General features: G+C 34.5%; 1 protein-coding gene across 4 annotated transcripts in view; it reads left to right on the forward strand.

The window, feature by feature from the left end:
* The window catches only part of PHF20L1 (PHD finger protein 20 like 1), a 79,323-nt gene that overhangs the window by 24,015 nt on the left and 33,091 nt on the right, over positions 1 to 22,217 (forward strand). For 2 of the 4 annotated variants that reach the window (XM_040625549.1, XM_040625550.1), the window contains exons 5-12: positions 173 to 261; positions 496 to 573; positions 5,156 to 5,369; positions 5,949 to 6,074; positions 11,455 to 11,537; positions 15,063 to 15,315; positions 17,437 to 17,625; positions 17,877 to 18,083. In XM_040625549.1, coding sequence (XP_040481483.1) covers positions 173 to 261; positions 496 to 573; positions 5,156 to 5,369; positions 5,949 to 6,074; positions 11,455 to 11,537; positions 15,063 to 15,315; positions 17,437 to 17,625; positions 17,877 to 18,083 — 1,239 coding nt within the window. Of the gene's footprint in view, positions 1 to 172; positions 262 to 495; positions 574 to 5,155; positions 5,370 to 5,948; positions 6,075 to 11,454; positions 11,544 to 15,062; positions 15,316 to 17,436; positions 17,626 to 17,876; positions 18,084 to 22,217 lie in introns of those variants that run through there. The other 2 variants (XM_040625551.1, XM_040625552.1) reach the window with 2 other exon arrangements.

The following is a 22,217-nucleotide window of genomic DNA, read 5'->3' on the forward strand; positions in this document are numbered from 1 at the left end:
AGGGAAAGAGAAAGTAAACTTCAACCAACTTGATGGAGTTCTTAATCGGTGCGTTTGCAGTTATTGCAGTTACAGTGTATTTGCTTCTGTCAGGGCATTACTTGTTAGATTTCAAGTGTTGCTCTAAAATTCAGTTGTATTTTCTAATGATTCTGACTTGCTCCTGTTTCAGGAACATTCACAGTTCAGTTTTATGATGGAGTAATTCGTTGTTTAAAAAGAATGCACATTAAGGCCATGCCTGAGGATGCTAAGGGGCAGGTAAGGGTGTTCAGCATTCCTAGCTACCCAAAGGGATGTCTTCTTGAATGGTGATCAATCAAAAAAAAAATTTATGTGTATATTTTAAAGTGAACTAATTGTAGGATTATGTGCTGATAGCCCCAAATAGCAGCAAGAAAAAGAAGCTTAGAATGTAAGATAAATTATACACTTGATTTTTGCTTCTTTGGCTTTAGACCTGCTAAAGTTATAGGTCACTAGTTTCTGTTCCAGGTGAAATCCCAGCATCCACTAAGCTGGTGTTGTCCTATCGACCCAGCTGGATCGTGTAACCAGTCTATGGGAAGTGAGGTAAGTGCCTTTTTTTTTTTTAATTTCATTTTGTTTTTCCTGGTATATAGTATCATTTAGAAAGTTAATTTTTAATATAAAATTTTATATTGAGTTTCTTATCTTCTTCTTTCCTTTTATAAATCATAGTCATTAATCTTCTTTTAAAAGGCGCTTACCTGACACTCTGTAGGCTGTTTCAGGTAGGGCTCTCTGAGTCATGGGACGTAAGCAGTCAGTTACATGCTTTGTCACTTCTCAAAGCATGAAAGAACGGTAAGCATTTAAAGGAGAATCTGGGATGAAGTTAATAAAACCATGATTCCATGGGTTGAATATGTTTCCTGAAAGACTGGAAAGAAAAGGTGCCAGTAGAAATTTAAAATATTTTCTTTTATGTTCTGCTGTTATTTGGGATTTTCAGCACCTGGACCTACAATTAATTTTAAGAATTGAAAGTAATCTATAAAAATGTCTAATATGGAAATATGCTACATATTTGTTCCATACTGTGCAGTGAAAAGTATCATTCTGAAATGTGTTGAAATCATCTGGTCAGCTCCAGCCAAATGTATAAATTTAATAATCTAGAAATGTGTATCACCGTATTAAAAAAAAAATGATTCCTGATCTCTTCTGAGAAGTGTGATTGTTTTAAATCACCTGGTTTTCAAACAGTTAGTTTTACAGTCATCAGCTAGCAGACTTTTTTCCCCAGTTAATATGGAAATGCAATTTAAAGTAGAAGTGCTTTTGATCAGGAAATTGCTTTGTGTCTTCCTACTTGTACGTATAAATAAAATGTTCCTATGAGCATTCAGTGGTGTGATTTCTTGGTTACTGCATAGAAAGATTAATTAAAACATTGGTAACTTAGTTTAATATATATTTGTTTAAACAAAATTCTCTCTCTTTTTTTTTGCTTTAAAGCTATTATTTTATTATTCTGGTTATTCAAAGTTTGTGAGATGGCACTAACCCTAAAACTTCATTTTTTTCCAAAGTGAGATACTGAGCCAATTTTGGTAAAATTACAAGTTACAAAAATTAATATATGGGATGTATTGGGTGTTTACTTTTAGTAAATAGTTACATTATGATGTATGTAAACATTAAAATCAATGCCAGAATACAAACTACTGAAAGAAAATAGGAGTAACGCTTTTTTTCTTTCTTTCTTTTTTGAGAGCAAGCTTGAGAGTGTGTACAAGCCAGGTTGGGGAGGGGCAGAGGGAGAGGAGAGAGAGAATCTTAAGCAGTGCTGTGCAGGGTTCGATCTCACAGCACTGAGATCATGACCTGAGCTGAAATCAGGAGTTGGAAGCTTAACCAACTAAGCCACTCAGGTGCCCTGAGTAACAGTATTATATCTTTTAATTTACATTTTTCTTCATAATTTTTAATTATTAGCACACTAAAATATTTGTAGAATTGTTTTTTATAAAATGGCCTCATTTTATAAGTGTCTTCTTTTCCCAAAAAGTTTTTGACTTGTTTTCATGTAGGAAATACACTAAGTCAGGTGTTGTGTGGGCAGTGCTGAGAGAATCCAACTTTGCATGTATCTTAAAAATTTTGAGTACTTTGAGAATTCCTTTGTAAAGATATACAGTAAATTTCTTTTACTAAGTTAGCAAAGGATAAATAGATGCAGTACGGAAATATATTCTTCTCTAAACTTTCTGTAGCTTTTTCTATCCTATTTTTTCTTTTTGCAGGTGTGCTGATATAAAACTCACTAATGTTAAAGATTTGCTCTTAAGGTCCTTTACTATTTATAAAACTTTTTTTTGCATACATTATTTAATTGGGTTCTCATAGCAAATCCTTTGACATAACTATGACTGATACTTCTATTTCACAGTTGAGGAATTCAGAACTTAGAGAATCGAGTGACTGACTTAGAATTTCGCATAACCGGAATGCACAGAGTGACTGAACTCAATCTGATTTCTTTATTGTGTACTGCTGTGTTGTTTACAGGGAGCTTTGAAGCAGATCATTAGTTCTAATTCATGGGAGGATCAAACCAGTTATTTCTAACAGTGAATCTTACCTGTTTAAAAATAGAAGGGCAAAATAATGGGAGAATTCTTGAATGACACAACTGCAGTGTTTCCATGATTAGCAAGTCATATGATCAGGAACTTTAAAAAAAAAATATCTGATTGCACTTTTAAGAGCTACAATATGTATCTCTCCCAGTTTTCTGTTCATTGGAGAGAAAAAAAGAGGTGGGGATGGAATTTACCCCTGGCATTTTTCAGCATTTCTCTAACAACTTAAAAATTTCCTCACAATATGGAACAGAGAATTAAGCACTCTGCTCTTCATAAGGCCATACAGGTATGATCTCTGCTGAATTTGGCACTTCGCTAGTCGGGCTGTACTTTTGTTTCTCTTTCTGCTTTGTTGATTACTCTCTGTCTGTTTCATCAGTGGTGCTTTTTTTCTCTAATACTTGTCAGTCTCAAGGCTCAACTTAGCTGTAGCCCTTTGACTTACTCAGACCTCCCCTTGCCCCTTGTGCCCGTTTGCGTACATACACTCTGATCGCCATGGCTTTGTCTAATGGTTTTCCTCTCCCTGGTGGTGCCCATTGACTCCTTTCCTTCTGCCCTTTGCCTCGAAGATTCCTGCTGTAGGACTCACCTCATCTGTCAGGTTCCCTGAAGCCTTCCAGTAGCCTTTCTCTTAAGTCAAGATTACTCTTCTGTTTTCTTTCATGGTATTGTGTTTATTCCTCCACTGCCTCTCATATCACACTGTCTTATAGTTAATTTTATTTGCCTTTCAGTTCCTTATAGGTAACACCAAAAAACATGGCTCTAAGTAAACCTGGGATTGGACAATACTGGTTTATCTGGTTTGTTTTTTTTGTTTTGTTTTGTTTTTTTGTTTTTTTACAAACTAGAGACATAAATCTATATTTCACAACTGTGTCTTTTTTTTTAAGATTTTTTAAAAATTTATTTGAGGGTGTGAGAGAGTGAGAGAGAGCATGAGCAGGGGGGAGGGGTAGAGGGAGAAGCAGACTCCCTGCTGAGCCGGGAGCCTGATGAGGGGCTCGATTCCAGGATGCACGGGGCTCGATCCCAGGATGCGTGGGGCTCGAACCCAAGACCCTGCGATCATGACCTGAGCTGAAGGCAGACACTTAACCAACTGAGCTACCCAGGCACCTTGTGTCTTAATTCACTTTCTAATAAGACACGTACTGGGGACACAGTTTAAATACTGAGAAAGCTAGATAGTGGTCATCTTCCAGGTGGGAGCAAAGGTGTGGTCGCTCCAGGGCTATGTGTTTTTGGGGCCCTTCAGGCAGTATCTCTTATAAGTTGTCTCATGAATGCTTAGCATGCTTCTTGGCACGTGTAGCAAGATATTCAATAGAAAATTGGTGAATGAATGTGTTAGGTGCAATCACATGACAGTTTCGGTTCATTTTAATCGTGGGGGAGAGAACGAGACAGATTTTGTTTGTTGGTTTATTTTTAATGGCTTATTGTCTTCACCGTATATTCTCAAGACTGAGCAGCCATCAACCTATATCACCTAATGACTGACTTTTATTAATGTAACCTGTGAAGTAAATGCATTTGATATTGTGAAGTAGTTTTTAGTTATGTGGACTAAGAATTTAATGTATTACCCTTTTTGGTTGAATTTGAGTTGCTCTCCTTGAAGCTTAGTGGTCTCAGTGGAAGATTAACAGTAGAGATATTACAAATACTTGTTAAAAAAATCTTTTTGATTGTGAAAATTGAAATATTAGCACCACTTTTTAATATCTTTTCATATGTTTTACAATAAGCATTTTTAGTTAAAAATAAAATAGTAAGAGTAAAAATTATTTAGCAACAAACTGAAAATATAAATACAGGAAGAGTAAATATTCACATCTCAGAAGAATGGTAATCAACACAAATCCTAGGAAGTTGAAGAGGGAGGGAAATTAATCTGGAGCCTGACTACATGTATTTCACCTTGGTCAAATCAAGTGGCTCTCTTTCTTTCACTGGTAATATTAAGCTGTTGTGGTAAATTGGTGTCCAAACTTTCAAAGCTTTAAAAATTAATGAAATCATACCTGAATTCTATGAAATTGACCATAATGTGAGTGGTACATTCTTCCTAACAAGGAATAGTAATTTGTTCAGTGGAAATATATTTCTTTTAATCTTTACAGAATTGCAACGAAAGCATTTTTCTGTTACTTCTTTTAAGGTTTGTTGCATTCAGAAAAGAAATGCAGATTGCCACTTGAATCTAAAGTACTAAGAGTATCATTTAATGTTCTGTATTTGTTAAAGCATTGCCTCTGTTATTTTAGATTTTATTCCTGTGAAAATACATCAAAGGAATATTTGTTACTGAATGTTTTCTGATTTTATGTAAGGTTATACAATCCAGCTAACCCATTAGATCATTAAATTTGATAATCACCATGTTGATTTATCTTGTAAATATAATTAATTTGATTTTTATATTTGTGTGCGTGTGGGGGTAACTTTGAAAATGTGAGACATGTTTTTATTCATTAGCGTAATTAAATTTTGATTAATTTTTAATACTTCACATGTTCTGTGTTTTTCCTTTGGAGGATTGGATAGCTTTAGTCAAAGCAGCTGCTGCAGCCGCAGCCAAGAATAAAACAGGGAGCAAGCCTCGCACCAGCGCCAACAGCAATAAAGAGAAAGAGAAAGATGAGAGGAAATGGTTTAAAGTACCTTCAAAGAAGGAAGAGACTTCAACTTCTATAGCTTCTGCAGAAGTTGAGAAGAAGGAAGATCTGCCCACATCTAGTGAAACATTTGGTACAAAATATGTTCCTACGTTCATTCTTTGTGGCAGGGTAAACTCACTTAGAGAGTAGGCCAGACCCCTTGGCTACCTGCAATTTGAGGGTATGGTCGAATGATTGGGCTCTTCCCTCGCATGAGTGGTTAACTTCTGTAGCAGGTTATAGAGCTGAAGATCACTGGTCTAATATGGGTATTGGATAAGGGGTGACCTCAGTATTGTTGAATAGAAATGAGTTCAGATTTTGACTTTTAAGTTCTTGTTAGTAGGCTTTGGGGTTTTGTTTTGTTTTGTTTTGGGTTTTTTTCCTTCAATTTTTTAAGTGCTTCTGCATGTATTTTAATATGTCATATGGAAAAAGCAGTGAGTTATTTTCTTCCTGCTTTTCTCTTCTAAAGAATAACTGCTTAATAGTTCTTTATTTCTAATATATCAGTCTGGAGAAATTTGTGTTTTTTAAATTTCTATAGTAAGCACCAGGTTAAAAAAAATTAAGTGCAAAGCATTTTTACTATTTTGCTATTTTAAAAAAATCATGTGTTTTAACTTTGGATTCTAGATAAACTCTCATATATGTATTCTATTAAAAGTAGGACTTCATGTAGAGAACGTTCCAAAGATGGTCTTTCCACAGCCAGAGAGCACATTATCAAACAAGAGGAAAAATAATCAAGGCAACTCATTTCAGGCAAAGAGAGCTCGACTTAACAAGATTACTGGTAAACTACAATGATTCTTTTGGGGTGGTGGGGGAAGGATTGGAGGGTTTGATTTTAGAGTAGTCTGTTTTTAATAAAGTAAAATTCATCATGTGGTTTAGTGTAACAAGCTGGTTGACAAGACAGTTATTTTATGGTTCTTCAAGGTCAACATCCTCCAACACTGTCAGCTTTTTCTGTTGTGAAATGTGAAAACTATCACATATTTTCTACCTACCTCACAGGGATGTTGTGAGGATTGATAGGATCAAATATGATAAAATTCCATAGTTTTAAAATCACGTGGTAGGAGTAGTTTCTATAAATTTCGTCAACCTGTGGCGACAAAATCTCTGCGGTTCTAAATATTATAAAAACATTCTTACTCTTGCCCGGTCTCATTAAAGCTGGTAGCAAATACCCTTATTTGCTGGCTGGCTGGCTAAATGGGTGGAGAATGCAACTCTTGATCTCAGGGTTGTGGGTTCAAGCCCCACATTGGGTGTAGACCTTACCTGAAAAAATAAAATATTAAAAAAAAAAAGATGGTAGCAAATATGGTTGGAAAGATGAATGATGAATTAAATTTAGTTCCTGAATATGTTAATTCCCAAAGTAAAAGTACTTTTGTAAGTTTCTCAAATTTCTTACCTTCAGGTTGGTCATTAGAAGCTCATCTTATTTTTCTGTGCTTTGTTGTAATTTAGGAAGTAGGGTGTTAGGATAATGAAAACTCTGGAAATCCTAGCTTGGTTAGTGTTCACAGGAGAAGAGATTTAAGTATCTGAAGCAGGGCCAGTCATACGCGGCCTATCATTTCCAAGATCTGTTCAGCCGAATGATTCTAGTCTTTCAAAAAATTGTAAACCTACTCAATTTTTTTGAGTATTTGTTAAAAGAGGAATTAAAATACTTTAAGTATTTAGTCATATGTTCTTATTTTAAGGACAAAGTGGTTTTTAGTGCCTAATAAAGCGTTATAAACCTTTGTTGGCATTCTTTTAAATAATATGAAGCAGCTTTGGTTTCATTGTCAGATCAAAGAATAAATGGAAATTAGACATGACCATTTTCTGAAGAATAGAAGCCCGGTGAAAAATGACTCTGTAGCTGGAAGGTTCTTTAGAACCACTGTTTTATCATAGTGTTCATCTTGAGTGATTATAGTTGGTTTCAACAGGTGAGAATATTTAGTCTTTCCATTTGTTAATACTATTTTTGTGCCTTTTTTTGATAAAGGATATTTTTGGCCCCAGGACAGGAAATATTTCAAATGAATTCACCCATTCCACCTTTTCCTTAGAAACTGTTAGCTTTGGAGAAAGTCAAAATGTTATCTGGGTGATTGTTAAGATGGCAGCTTAAAGACTTCCGTTTGGCCCTAGCGGAATGGAAACTAGGGTTGCATACTGTGGCAGAAGAGGAAGAGCACTTCCAGCTCCTGTGAGACCAAGACTGAAAGAGCGCTACCGGAGGGGCCAAGATCAAGGGAGATGGACGTGACGCTGACACGGTGTGACTGCCAGCGCTTACCAGCCTCAAGGGTTTTCTGCAGTCTGGATAATCTGCTTTTAGTTTCAGGCAGTCTGTTCTCACAGGTGCCTTACTAAGAAGTTCAAGTCCAACATTAAAGAAATAAAAGAAGAAAACAGCTCAGTGCACAGCAATGTATTATTTACATGTGGCCTTGAAAAGACAATAGTGGGGAAAACCATTTTACCATGTGCCTCAAGGAAGTTCTAATACTGGTTGCTTAGTAACACCCTGTACCTTGTGTGGAGGGGCTCTGTCCTCACTTCCCCTTGGGAGTCTCAAAAGAATAAGTGATAGCTTGGCAGCAGTAAAAAAATGGAAGATTCTATGGATGTGAAGCCATTATGATTTTCCCCTTTATTTACTCAGAAGATTTGAATGTATGATAATCCTTTTAATAGTTCATCTTTCTGCATTTATTTCGTGTTCACCTTGCAGCTATATCATGCAAGAAGATAATAGATCTTACAAGATTGTCTTCACTGGTTGAAACTCAGGCTTGTTTCTATGCAGTAAATTTCATTTGTAGACCGTACAAAGAGATGAGAACTACTATAAAATAGTGATTTGTTATGGAATAGTGATTTTGTTATGGTGTATTTTAAATTTATCAGGTTCCCTTACACGTGTCTTTGTTCCCCTTTACTGAGAGGAATAGGGCTGTGATCATGGCAGCATATTCCCCCACACTCCATTTTATTTATTTTTGAAATCATTCTAGCTGAAAATATGTGGACCAGCCACTGGATAAATTTAATCGATATATTCACTCTCCTTCTGTGTCCCCCCCCCCCCATATACACACCCTATAGAGATTCTAAACCTGAGTTCTCTTTAGGGAATGGTATAAGATGGCTTTTTTGAAGTTTGCGAATAAGTACCTATTGAAATGATAGTTGCACAGCATATATATATATTCTTCCAGAGACTTATTTATCATTATGTAATGTACCTTATTAATAGTTACATACTATATGCGTACTGATTTAGAACTGATAATTTTACAGAGAGATTCAAGAGTCCATACTTTGGGACAAAGTTGCAAGCAAATCAAGCGAATTTGAGTAGATTTTAAAATACAAATTGTCAAGGGAGCAAAAGAAGCAGCATCAGTAATTGGTGCATTGTGTGTTTCTACTAGTTCTAGGAGTTCCTAGAATTTCAGCCTGCTTAGATATGCATGTGCAGCTTAAGGAATTTTAAAAATAATTAAAAAAAAAAACGAGAGGTTTGGATGGGTCAGTACGTGTTACTGATGATAATTTCAAGAGTATTTGATTCTTATTCCCAACAAGAATGTTGTGTTTTGGAATCCCTGGTTGAAAAGCAGAGCACAAATTTAACTACTTTTTCTTTCTTCCCCTTTGGTATTCCAGGGTACTCTGGCCTCTGTTGTATTCATTAGCAGAGAGTGACAACTATGTGTTTTGTAGCTGAAGTACAGTATTGAGAAATTGTGACTTTGTGGGTGTGACTCATGAATATTTGATATTCTACTTTTACCTGATATTTACTAATAATCTTGAAACTGCATAATGCATTCTAATAAGATAATTACAGATACATTCTTCTGGAGGAGGACCTGTTAGTGATATATTGATAATAAGTATTTACAGATAACTAAAATTCATTTGTATCTCTTTCCTTTCACCTAACTCTTCTCATTTTCTAAGGATATTGCATTTCTCCCCAGCATGTTTGCTGGCCAAGAAAACAGATTTTGGACAGTTTCTTAAGGCAGCAGTAATCAGAGACTTGTCAAAGACTTTTATTCTTGTCCCCTTTTGTTGTTTGTATCTGGTATCTCTTCTGTAAGATAGCATGTATATAAAGTATGAAAAGCTTTTATCAATCGTATTGGACGCATTTGAATTCTGATCGAATTTTGAGTATTTTATTAAATGCCCCATTACTTTTATAAGAACATTACAAAGCTTTAGTTTTCATTCACAAACCAGTAGGTGGGAATTGCTTTCAATTAATTGGGTCTATAATATCCTAATTTAAATTCACGAGTGTGTCTGAATTATTTTGTTTATTTTAAATTTGTGATACCTTATTTTTAATTTTGTAATTTGAGATCTCTTCTGTGCATTGACAGGATTTAAAAAGTATTTCTATCACCTATATAAAAGGAAGCAAAAGGAAGATATATTTAATAGACTGAATAGCAAAATATTTGTCCTGTTTGAGTAAACCTTAGAAGTGGAACCTCTACTCAGTTTCCCGCAAAAGAACTTGATTCCCTATTTCCCTTTTTATTTCAGTAGTATTGATTCTCTAAAATATTAACTAGAGACGAAAAACCTAGTGAATGTGGTTTTAAATGTTAAGGAAATACCCCATGCTATATCTCTTTCAGTCGTCTAAAAATATGTTCAGAAGTGATATTAATATAATTAGGATTGAATTTATGGCCTATAGGCTTTTGTAAAATTATTTCTATATTGGGTTTTTCCCCCCATTTAAATCTATACTTAATATTGTGTGAACAAACTATATAGATTGTTACATCAACTAGACCAAATATCCTTTTTAATACCAGGAATGTATCAAAGTGATTGTTGTACACTCAAGCTTTTCTATCTTAAATTACATTTCTGGGTGCTGGATATTCAGTTTCCCAGTAAAGCAAAGGTGCTTTTTGCCTAATTTAACAGTTGGTTCTAGTACTACTTTAAGGGTATGATTTTAATATTTGAATTCATACTTAGATTACTTAACATCTATGAGATTGTTATCTGAAAAAGTCAAGAGATGTTGCCACATGGATAGCTTGATGTTACTAACGTGGCATTTGTGGGCACTTTTTTCCTCCTATTAAGTATGCTATAGACTGCTTCAGTGTAGTATTGGTGGTATAATTGCGGTAGTTAAGTTCACTATTATGACATCGATTGTTAAAATTAACTTCCTTTGAAGAAGAGGCTTTGTGTAACCAACTTCGAAATGACAGAAGTGATTTTCGGTGACCTTTTATGCTCCAGTGGTCCTCAGCAAAGACATGCTTGTTATACAAGTGTTATAAACTTGGCTTCATTGAGGGTACCTGTCAGGTGCTTTGCAGAGAATCTTGACCAAGTAAATGCCTTCAATTTATAAATTAAGGCAGAGTTTTAATGTCTTGCAAAGTTATTGCATATACTCCAGATGAAATATTTTGTCTTCTAAAATTTAGAATTAGTGATAAACATTGGAGAAAACTGGAATTCCTAAATTATTTCATCATTTGTAGAATGAGGCTATAATATTAAGCTCAAATGTAGGAAAGGTCCACACTTTGTTCCTGTTAACATAAAACAGACCCATCAGTGTTTTTGGCACTTTTGTAAGAAGATACGGTACAGTGAGGTATAGGGATAAACCCATAAAGCTTAGGTCAAAGGATCCAAGTGGAATTAAAAATCAGGAGTATTTTTTTTTTTTTTTTTTTTTTTTTTTAGCTAATAATAACAACAACAAAATCTTACATTCTAGATGTTTGGAAGGATTTCTCAGATCTTAATATTAACTATATTTCAGTTGTATAGACAAAGCCCATATTATGCGTATTAATCTAAGCAATCTTAGGTTTCTAGACATTAAGCCATAGAATTTAAAATTTTTACAGACTAAGTGTGTATGTGTATGTGTTTTTTAAGGATATCTGTAGGAGTAATATTTTTACAGAAAACTAATTGTATAAGTTATCTCTCAAGTTCCAGTTTAGTCTTAAGGGTGTTTGTAGTTTTGACAAGTAAACTTTTGAGAATGTTTGCTTCCTATATAGTAAGAAGGATGGGGGATTTCAGCTTCTAAAATTTGGGGGAAGTTAGAGTGAAAGTCACTAATTTTTCTAATAAGCAATTTCTGTACAATTTTTCTCAAGGTTTGTTGGCATCCAAAGCTGTTGGGGTGGATGGTGCTGACAGAAAGGAAGACTGCACTGAAACAGCTCCAATGCTGGAGCAGGTATGAAACGGTAGCATTTGATTGTTTTCAAGGTTCCCAACTGGAATGGTCACGGAGCTATAGTATCCACGTAATTGAAATGGCCCTTGTGATCAGATATGGGACTAGGAAGCTAATTCATGGATGATATATTTTTAACTCTGCCTTCTCCCAGGTATACAGATAAACTACAGACTTTGTTAGTGTTTGTTTTCAGTAGACTGGCATTAAAGCCTCGGTCTCCAACATTTGAAGGCCTGGAGACAGGCATCCCAGGGTATAAGCTTCCAGCTGGACCACCTTTAACTAGCTTACAAAAAGACCCTTACACAAATACTTTTCATTTGTGAGTTAAAACAGGGTTTTTGACATCTAATAAAGCTTCTTTTGTAAGAAGTTTCTTTTATATTGTAACAGTTGGTGTTGTTAGACTGACTATGTGTTTTATGAATTGATCAATGAGCCATACATTTTTGCTAGGATGTATATTTTAATAACTACAAAAAAAAAGAATTTTAAAAAACTATGAAGGGTCTGTCTTTAAACCACCTAATAGAGGGATTTAAAAGCGAAGGTTGCAGTTGCTAGATTTTGCCTTGGCTACCTTCAGATTCCCACAGTACCTGTACATAATGAACTGTGCATGCTTTTACATTCTCTAAGGGCTTAACTTCTTGGGCACTGTAAGACTATAAGAACACAGTAATAGCCATAACTGGGTTTCCTTGGTTCTCCTGTTTTAAAATCTGAGCCTTAATGTAGTTTTAATATATCCTTTTTGTATTAATTTAATTTTCTTTATTAGTAGCCTAATAAAGAAGACTTTAAAATGAGTATCTTTTGCTCTTCTCTATATGCGTTTTAAAAAATAATCCAAATTTAATTGATATTGTATTGAGTTTTTCAGGGTTATTTTAGGCCTGATTTGATAACAGTGCATTGTTTTGGTGCCTCCATTAATGTTGTATTAAACCAATGGTCTTTTAAATTGATTAATATGTCAGCGAATCATACCTTCTGATTTTCTGTGATCATCAAGCGGTTAAGTCTTTGCCATTACTGTCAGTATATCAACCAAATTTTAAGTGATCTTTTTTTACTCTGTATTACTATATTCAACGTCCCAGATAATAACAATATTTTGTATTTTCACCACTGTTTATGGTATTCTTAGAATGCAATAAATCAGGGACTTGGGTAATAAAATGTTTCTGGAAAATTCATTACAATGTCAATCTTTCATTATGCACAATCCTGCTGCGGTGAATGTGATTGTGAAAATTACTTATTACATGTGGAAGTTAGCATAAAGGGCAGTGCCCATTTCAGAGATAAGTGTAGACAACAACATTCTGAAATTGAGTTTAAAAAAAGGAAGAAAAATTGAGTAACTCGGCTGTTTCTATTTGCATAAGACATTTTTGAGAGTCCTTGCCAGTTTTGTAACAAAGAGACCAATAATCATTATTGAAAACTTTGTAAATTATTTTAGATTTTTAAGGAACGTAAGTGCTGTTCCCTCATTTTTTGTCATTCAGATTGATATCATTGTGAAAATGTTTTGTAACCAAACTTTTCATCTTTATGCTGTTTGCCCTGCTTCAAAGTTAAAAAGCCGAGTTATAAAACTCTCAATTACGAGTATTGGTATCAACTCTAGACTTAAATGAGAGGTATTTATTGTCACTAACCTCTGTTGTCTTAATGAGTAAAATAATGTCACTCATGACATAGATTGATAACAGGCCTATAGCCAGAACTTACTGTGCTAATGGATTTCCTTTTATTTACACTTTTAAAAAATTCAAACTGTGGTTTTGAACCCCAATTCTCAGATATTAATTATAGATTATTTAATTGTATTAGGGAATTGTCATGTTATATTTACTTTTGGATAAACCTGCATTAGATGCATAATTCAGTAAGTTTTTAAAAATGTTAATTTGTCCTTGTTTAGAAGTTAAGCACCTTATCAAGATACTAATTTAAGTTTTCAAATCTTGTTTTATAACTTTGTAACTCGAGAGTACTGGATGCTGTAGTGATGTCTCTCACATATGTGAAGATGAACAATAAAATTGTTTATTTACAAGTAATGGCTCTAATTACTTTTCTGGCAACACCTTTTATGATAAGTCTAGGAATCCTTTCCATTTATGTAGTACTTTTTCAAATGATTAATCTGCACTTATACACATGTGTAATGAGTAAATTCAAGAATAGAAATGATGACTACTGAATGAATGGGACACTTGACACCAGCCCTTTTATGTGGTATGTCCGACATGCCATCTGTAGGGCATCCAAAGGTGCCCTACTTAATACCAACTGTACACCAGAATTTGAGTGCCTTGTATTTTAGTGGGAGCAGAAGGCTGTTTGGTCCCCAGACCATGATCTTTCATATTTCAGAGAACTGCAGACTGCTGACCTGATGGTCATCCCTCACAAAAGATCAGGAAGTAAAAAGGTTTCCTGGGGACAAGCATGTTGTTCATAGTGCTAGCAATTTGGTTCTATTTTATAGAGGCCTATCTTAGTATGGATTTTTAAAAAAGTGTATCTCCTATTTTGCTCTCAGATATGTGTGTGTCAGAAAGAGATACAGCATAGGCATTCCCACACTGTAGATTGTAAATCCATCCAATGTGGCTATTCTCTGTTGTCTTTGGACACATTCACATCTATTTCTACATAGGTAGGAAATTTTACTGCCAAATGAATAAAGATATTCTTTATGAAAGAACTGACAAAGTTCTAATTTTTTTTTAAAAGTATCAGTTGGCAGGAGGAAGGTAAAAATTCCCATCTAAGAATGCGACGTATTTTGTTTTTAAATCCAATGTTTTTAACTTACACTTGGTTTTACTCCTTGGTTTTTTTTTTTGTTGTTGTTGCTTGTTTTGTATTGTTTTTTAGTCTTTTAACTCTGTATTGCTGGTGGCTTTGATTTCATGATGCACTATGCTTATGAAACTCTAGCTTTCAGCACTAAAATGAGTTAAAGATAATGTTTCGTTAATTTGGTCATTGTTTTCCTGTTGAGATCTTTCTTTAAAGGGAAACTGTCTACTTAGACCTCTGCATTCAACCTGATAAAGGAGATTGTTTTGTAAGAAAACATCTAGAAGTCAGAAGCTTAAGTGTATTCTTCTACTCCCCCCCAAAATGAAAATGCTGTTTGTTTACCTAATTGTTATTAAGATAGTTGGTCATTTCGGTTTCACATGAGGTATATTTCAGTGTAATACTGTGAAGATCTTTGTCCATCAAGATAACATTTTATATTCTGAGAATATTATGAATAATATATTTTTAAAATGTCAAACTTAGACTAAAAGTTGACAGCATCCCTTTAAAGATAGCCTATTCAACTTTTAGTTAATAATTTGTGGGGTTCTTTTTGGTTTTTCATTTGTAATAGAAATGTTATATGTTGCTTAACAATGTTTTTGGATACTAAAGTTGCTTAACAATCAAAATAGAATACAAGAACAAAAATGAAGAAACCAAAATAAAAATATCAATTTTTTATTATTTATTCAGGCGATTGCACCTAAACCTCAAAGTCAGAAAAAAAATGAAGCTGACATTAGCAGTTCTGCCAACACTCAGAAACCTGCACTGTTATCCTCAACTTTGTCTTCAGGGAAGGCTCGCAGCAAGAAATGCAAACATGAATCTGGAGATTCTTCTGGGTGTATAAAACCCCCTAAATCACCACTTTCCCCAGAATTAATACAAGTCGAGGATTTGACGCTTGTATCTCAGCTTTCTTCTTCAGTGATAAATAAAACTAGTGAGCACAGATTTTTAAAAAATAGTTACTTATCCTATAAGATACATTAAAAACAGTTTGATTGTAGTTATATTGTATTTTTATGAAGTTGCTTTTTACAAATTCAAACTTAAGTGGATATGATAGGGAGGGCTTAAAACTATTTCAGGGGCAAAAAGCATATACATTTCTGACTGATTTATTGTACAGAGACTGTACTGGTTGAGAAACCTTACCATTTAATAACGCAGATTCTTACTGTAGTTTGACTATCCTCAATTAATAATAATCCAAGCACAATGAGAGGCCTGATTCATTACAAAAAACCAAACCAAAACAAAACAAAGATAGACTCACATGGGGTATTTTTTTCCTCAACTCCTAAGACTGTTCTTATGGATGGATCTAGTTATTGTCCCCAGTTGTCTGTATCCCCCTGCAGTACATTTTATTCATTCTTGTTCTGGGATTTGGAGTACAAATTTCAATTTATTTTTACTAATGAGGGAAGATGAATACTTCCTTGATCTTATTTTTAAAGATTTTACTGTTTCAATACCTCTAATCTCAGGGTGGTTAACTTACTAGTCTTTTTAAAAATAGCCTTCCAACATGGGTCTGGATATGTAAAAGAAGATGACCCTGTGTTTCTCCTGTTAGTATACTATTCTAAGTTAGACACATGAAAAACTGTTAGGTGGGAAGGAGCTGGATAAAGAGATACTTCCCTTTGGCAATTTATGCAAGTGAATTAGTATCCTGATTAGTAAGTGAATGGAACACATTTTCTTATGAGCTCTTCCATATCCTATCTTCCACAATGAAGAATGTTGGCATTGAGAAGACTTTTATCAGTCAAATATAGTTGCCTCCGCTTCCATTCAGTTGCCATGTTTTCCTCCAAACCACATTTTTGAATTTTTGAGCAGGCCTTGGTACTTTTTTGGTTTGGTTTTATTCTTTTTAATAAATGGGTAGAAAGAATGGGAACAGAAACACTCAGTTGTTTCCTCATAAAGCTTCATTTCATTTTGGCATTTATCTTGAAATGATGTCATTAGTAGTCACTACAATGTCATGTGACATTGAGAAGTATTTTATTTTGAAATTGTTTTGTATTTGGTATTAGAGCCACAATGTTACCGCAATTGAATTTTATTCTTTCATTTTTTTTTCAATTATCACCATGTCTTTTTTTATTTTGATTTTTGTAAAATTACTTTTAAATACGCACAGCATCAACCTCTTTAGACCACTCTTACGTCTTCCTTCTAAGTTCAGTTAACATGAGTTTATTGGCCTGTGTAATCCTGCCTATTCTAAATTCTTCCAACATGTTGACATGCCACATAGAAAGAAGAAAACTAAAAGTTAAAACAGAAATTTCCAAACTTTTGTGTTATATAGCTAGAAGATGTTTAATCGACCCACCAAGTTAGTTATTAAAAAAAAAAAATACATGAGGGCAAGAACAGTGTTCTGTTCTTTTAAAGTCCTCATTATTTGCCTATAATAAGTACTTAAAGTTGTTTGTGTTCAATTTTTTTTAATGAATCAGGCCCAAGCTTATGTTTATAAAAATCCATTTGTGGGAAGGAGGGTGGGATAAACTTATTTACGTTAGTTTTATTTTGGCAAGTGAAGCACTAACTCGACAATGCATGTCAGATTTTTGTCACCTATGCCCCCTGCCTTTTTTTCCCTCCGAGTTTCTAGATGTGTAATGTAGCAAAAGGAATATATATATATATATATATATATATATATATATATATTTTTTTTTTTTTTTTTAAATCTCAGCTATACAGAGACTATTTTCCCAAAGGAAGAATGACAACTAACACAATGATCTGCAATTAGAGAATTAACTGTAGTCTGTCACTTGGGAAACTACATGAAATCAATGTTCCATGTTATTTTCTTTTGGTTCTAGTAGGCTTTAGATTTTAGAAGTTTTGATTAACTTTTTGTGAATGAGGGCGCAGTTTTTGCCTTTGATTACTTTTGGAACGCGCCGTTCCTTGTGGGTACCTTACAACATCAGAGGGCAGAATTTGAATCATTTTCCCCATTTATTCCTTAAATATTATAAGATGATCCTGGCATGTGTCTGCTTCGTGAACATTGAAGATCTTTTTCTAGGTTCTCCACAGCCTGTGAACCCCCCTAGACCTTTCAAGCATAGTGAGCGGAGAAGAAGATCTCAGCGCTTAGCCACCTTGCCCATGCCTGATGATTCCGTAGAAAAGGTTTCTCCTCCCTCTCCAGCCACTGATGGGAAAGTATTCTCCATCAGTTCTCAAACTCAGCAAGAGTCTTCAGTACCAGAGGGTAATGTATATTGATTTCCTATAGAACCAAACATAAAAAAGATAAAGATTATGAAAACATTAAGAAGTTTCTTCTTTTTCCTTCTTACATCTTTTGGACTTACAAGCACTTCATTTACTCTACAGCTGTTTATTGAGTGCCTTCTGTTGTGCCCGGCAGTGTTTAACTTAAATAACATTTTAATCCACATTGATATGAACGGAGTCAGTTTATCTGTGTTAATACTCTGTTACATTCTTTATTTTGTATAGTGCCTGATGTTGCACATTTGTCACTTGAGAAGCTGGGACCCTGTCTCCCTCTTGACTTAAGTCGTGGTTCAGAAGTTTCAGCACCGCTAGCCCCAGATCCCGCTTACCATAATGAATGTCCCAGGGCAGAAAAGGAAGACACACAGATGCTTACAAATCCTTCTTCCAAAGCAATAGCTGAGGGGAGAGGAGCTCCAACAGCATCAGGTAAAAAAGATTCATTTTACAAGTAGCTAGGCTTACAGTTAGAGGGTATAGACATTTTGATGTTTCATTACATTATTTTAATATGCAATTCCTCTTTATAGATACTTTTATGCAACCGCTATAGGAGATAGGGTGTCTCTGTCAAAAGTTCTTTTGGGAGACCATTTACCATCACCTACCCTGGACTGACTTGCTGTTTTGTCACTGTAATCGACTTCCTTCTCCTTGCTTCTCTCTTATATCCTATTTCTACTAAAAATAGGAATTGTTAGAGCTAAAAATAATTACAGGAGTTCTTGGTTTCGAAGCCAGAGAATACTTCGTGGGATCAGAACTTAGGTTTAAGGATTTAATAGAATGTAATGTTTAAGAAACACATGGCTTAACTTTAACTGTATACCTTAAATGTACTCCCATATTTGTGGCCAGTATCTCCCAAATTTAAATGTCATTTGTTATAATGTTATTTTGGGAGTCTAATGTGTAAAATCAGCCAATGATACATTTGGCTAGTGGACGATTTTATGATACTGTAACATATGATATGGTTACATTGTTTTATTTGGAAGTTTTATAGAATTTTAACCTCAACCAAAGAGTATACATGATTTTAAAAAAGGTGAATACTAATTTTAAATTCTTCTAGTAAATTACTAATTTGGAGTTAGATGGATGAGAGAAGTCTGACTTGAGCCAGAAATGAAGAAAAATGTAAGACTGCTTCTTGATCTGCAGCGTAGAGCATTAGAAGCTATTGTTTTAATAGCACCTTCCCTAGAGTCACTGTATCTACCAACTCATCAGATGAAGTGTGAAATAGAGCTTGCTCTTTTCTGGTAGTGGCACATACTAAAATAAAATGATTGAAGTAACTTACTTTTTAGATTACTGCCTTTATCTTCTTTCAAAGTAAAAAATGTAATATTAAATGCAGTTTTCTACAGTTTGATTTTACCATTAAAGATTGAAGTTACTTTGTTTCTGTATTTGTTTAAAAAAGTCAAGTGCCCATATCTGAAGATTTATAGGTTTTGAAACATTTGTCATTTTCCAAATCTGATCCATTGCCTTTTGACTCTTTTTCCAAGCCCCTTCTATCCATAGGGTAGTTAATTTTTCTTTTCCCTTTCCCCATAAAACTTCTGAATCACCATTGACTTTTTGAGATATTTTCCTGATGAAGGTCTTCTCCAGTTCTTTAATAATCTGTAGTTTTTTTGTGGTACTGGATATATGAGAAATATGTTAAAGTTACAATAATTTACATCTTTTGGGGAAATTATTTTTAGATGTGCATTTGAAAATATTTGTATTTCTTTAAATATACTGTATATTTCTTTATATTGTATTTTGTATATTGTAAAGAAAATATTGTATTCTCTCTCTCTATATATAGCTGTGTGTATATTCTAATAGTAATGTGACTGAAACATAGACCAATATAAGCAGCTATATAATAACTAAGAGTGGTGTTAGATTATATATCCTGAAATGTCGAAGTAGTGATGATTTTGCTTCTAATCAGAGTATTAGCGTAGTCTTTTTTCAGAATTCTAGAATATTTGTGGACATTCTGCTATTATGACTGTGGTGTGGTTCTTGGTTCTTCTAATAGTTTAAATGTTTTTGGGGAGAGGGAAGGCACAATATTCTTTCCCCTTTAAGTCTTGGAAATAACTTTGATGAAGTCAAAGTAGTAAGACAGTTTTCTGGAAAAGTGAATGGTAGAGTAGTTCAGATTTGTAAGACGATGAATTTGAGGATCCTCTGTGTGTGAGGAGGGCTGGCAACTAATTGCTTAAATCAAGGAAATGCATGGTTTAAATGTTAATTACTGAAAGTCCATTTATTAGAGGGTTGAACATAGTCACAGAGTTTGAATGTGGTGTGATGGGGATGCTAATTTATTTCTATTACCCCTTTTAATTTTTTTATTTTTGGAGAAAGCAATGGAATTCAGGTCATATTCTAATTGGACACCTTTTTTTTTTTTTTTTAAAAAAAACTGTGTGAGCCTGTCTGACTTACATTGAAATTATGAGTGGTTTGCATGCTTTTTTCTCCTACCATTTTTGTTATCTACCTTTTCTCAACTGCTTTGACTTCTTTGTTGGACTTCTGTCTGCTTCCCAAGGAGTCTTCCATGTACAAAGTACTAGGTGTTTTTGTTTCTTCCTTTTTTTTTTCTTCCTATAATATATGCCTGTTTGCTTGGCTGGTTAGTTGATTTCGGTCTTCATTATAAAAGTAAATTTTGTTACCTTTGAATTTTAAAACATGTGTAGAAAGCGTTATTTACCCCCCCGAACTTGTATCAAAGACATTTTCTGGGGTATTTTTATCAAATTGAAACTCTTGGGGTATTGAGAATGATGAGGATGTTAGTCATGAGCTGTGAAATAGTTTAACAGACTTAGATTTTTATTTTTTATGTGTCGAAGAGATGTGAACATTGATGAGTTTAAAAAATGTGGTAAAGGATTGATGAGATGATGCAAATTATCATATACACCTGTTCTTTAACAGGTTAAAATTTTATTTCTAATTGTAGAGATAACGAGCTTGCACTAATCCTTCTGCATCCTTTTACTGGGAAGCATGCCAACATGATGGTAATCGAGGTGAAGAATATTGCTGCCCCCGTTCCCCAAAGAAATCATTGGTACCCTTGTAAAAATTGATGCCTTTGTTTTCATTTTATTGTTAGAGTGCTTTATCTAACAGAGCCAAACAGTTTTAGGTGAGGATAGAACATTAGTTTTGGTACTATCTGGAAATGTTAGCTTCTTTTCTCATTTGTCTGCTGAATATCTGTGTAACAAACACTGAATTGATCTTACCTCTTTATGGAATTAAAAAGATAAGGAAGCTCAGTGTAGGAAAGGGTGAGCCAGTAATAATCACAGAAGCTCTGACTTTTGGACTGCTGGCCTGGGCTGCGGCACTGTGCTAGCCGTTTAAGTAGGTGAGTTTTAGTCCAATGTCTTACCTCAACTTTGCATTTACTTTTTAAAAGGCTTTTGTTTTTAAGTGTTTTTCAATTTTTTTTTTTCCGGAATTGTCCAAAACAAAACTACAACTAGGGACTCCATAATCTACTTCCACCCCCACACCAAATGTTCATGGCTCCTACAGAGCCTGGGGTTTCCATGGAGAGTCTCAGGGCTAGCCTCGTTTTTAGCCAGGGGAATTATAGAGAGTTAGCTTATTGGAAGGGGCTTGAGAAGTCCCCTGCATTGCTGGGTTTTACGTTGTGTGCGAGCAGATGCCTTTCAGAGATCTCTCTTTACATCGCTCCGTTTGTTTTTATTGTTCATTTTTTTGGTTTTTGCATTATGTATTGGACTATCCTGTAATATTTTGTTTGAAGAAAATGTTCTGTTGATAAAATTTAGTTTAAAAATCGCTATTCAATAAATTGATATCCTCATTCTTTGGTTCCCAAATTCTAGCACATGGTCAAATGAGCATAAGGTAGTGAACTTCTCATAAAACTAAATTTTTTCTCGTGTTAAATTCTCAAATAGGTCTATTGTATTTTTCTATTTAGGTGTGTTTTTAGAAGTCCTGCCATTATTGCAGAGATGAATATTTATTTTAATATCCTTCTCTAAAATGTTGACAACCCTTTGTCCCTCAGTTTTACTTCTGAAATTAATCAATTAAGAAATCTAAAGGTTTGGGAACCACCGGAACACGTGAAAACTGTATCTAGACTTAGTCCTTCCTGAAAGCACTCTGGAAGTGATTATCTCTGTTCTGCTGTGCTGACCTGTGTTCTGGAGCAGCGAGTGGTTCATAAACGTTTTATTTGTCCTCCAAGTACCTGAGGGATCCCACATGGTCCAGTGAGTGAAGGCAGCCCAGTAAGGCAGTTTTCATTTGAATCACCTTGGATTCAGTGCTCCAGAGGGTTGGAGATCTGCAAGGCAATAATCACAATCAAGGGCTGCTTCTGAGCATGTCTGCTACCACTGAAGACTCAGAAGCTCCTTTCTCATTGTTTGTCTTGTAACTGCCTCATTATTTTCAGGAGGAACTCATCAAATATGTAGAATTTTCATGGTATGGCAATTAATAGTTAATAAATGGTAATTATTAAAGGAGGTGTTGCGGGGTGCCTGGGTGGCTCAG

This window comes from Ursus maritimus, unplaced genomic scaffold (genome assembly GCF_017311325.1).
Source record: "Ursus maritimus isolate PB19 unplaced genomic scaffold, ASM1731132v1 scaffold_9, whole genome shotgun sequence".
NCBI lineage: Eukaryota > Metazoa > Chordata > Mammalia > Carnivora > Ursidae > Ursus > Ursus maritimus.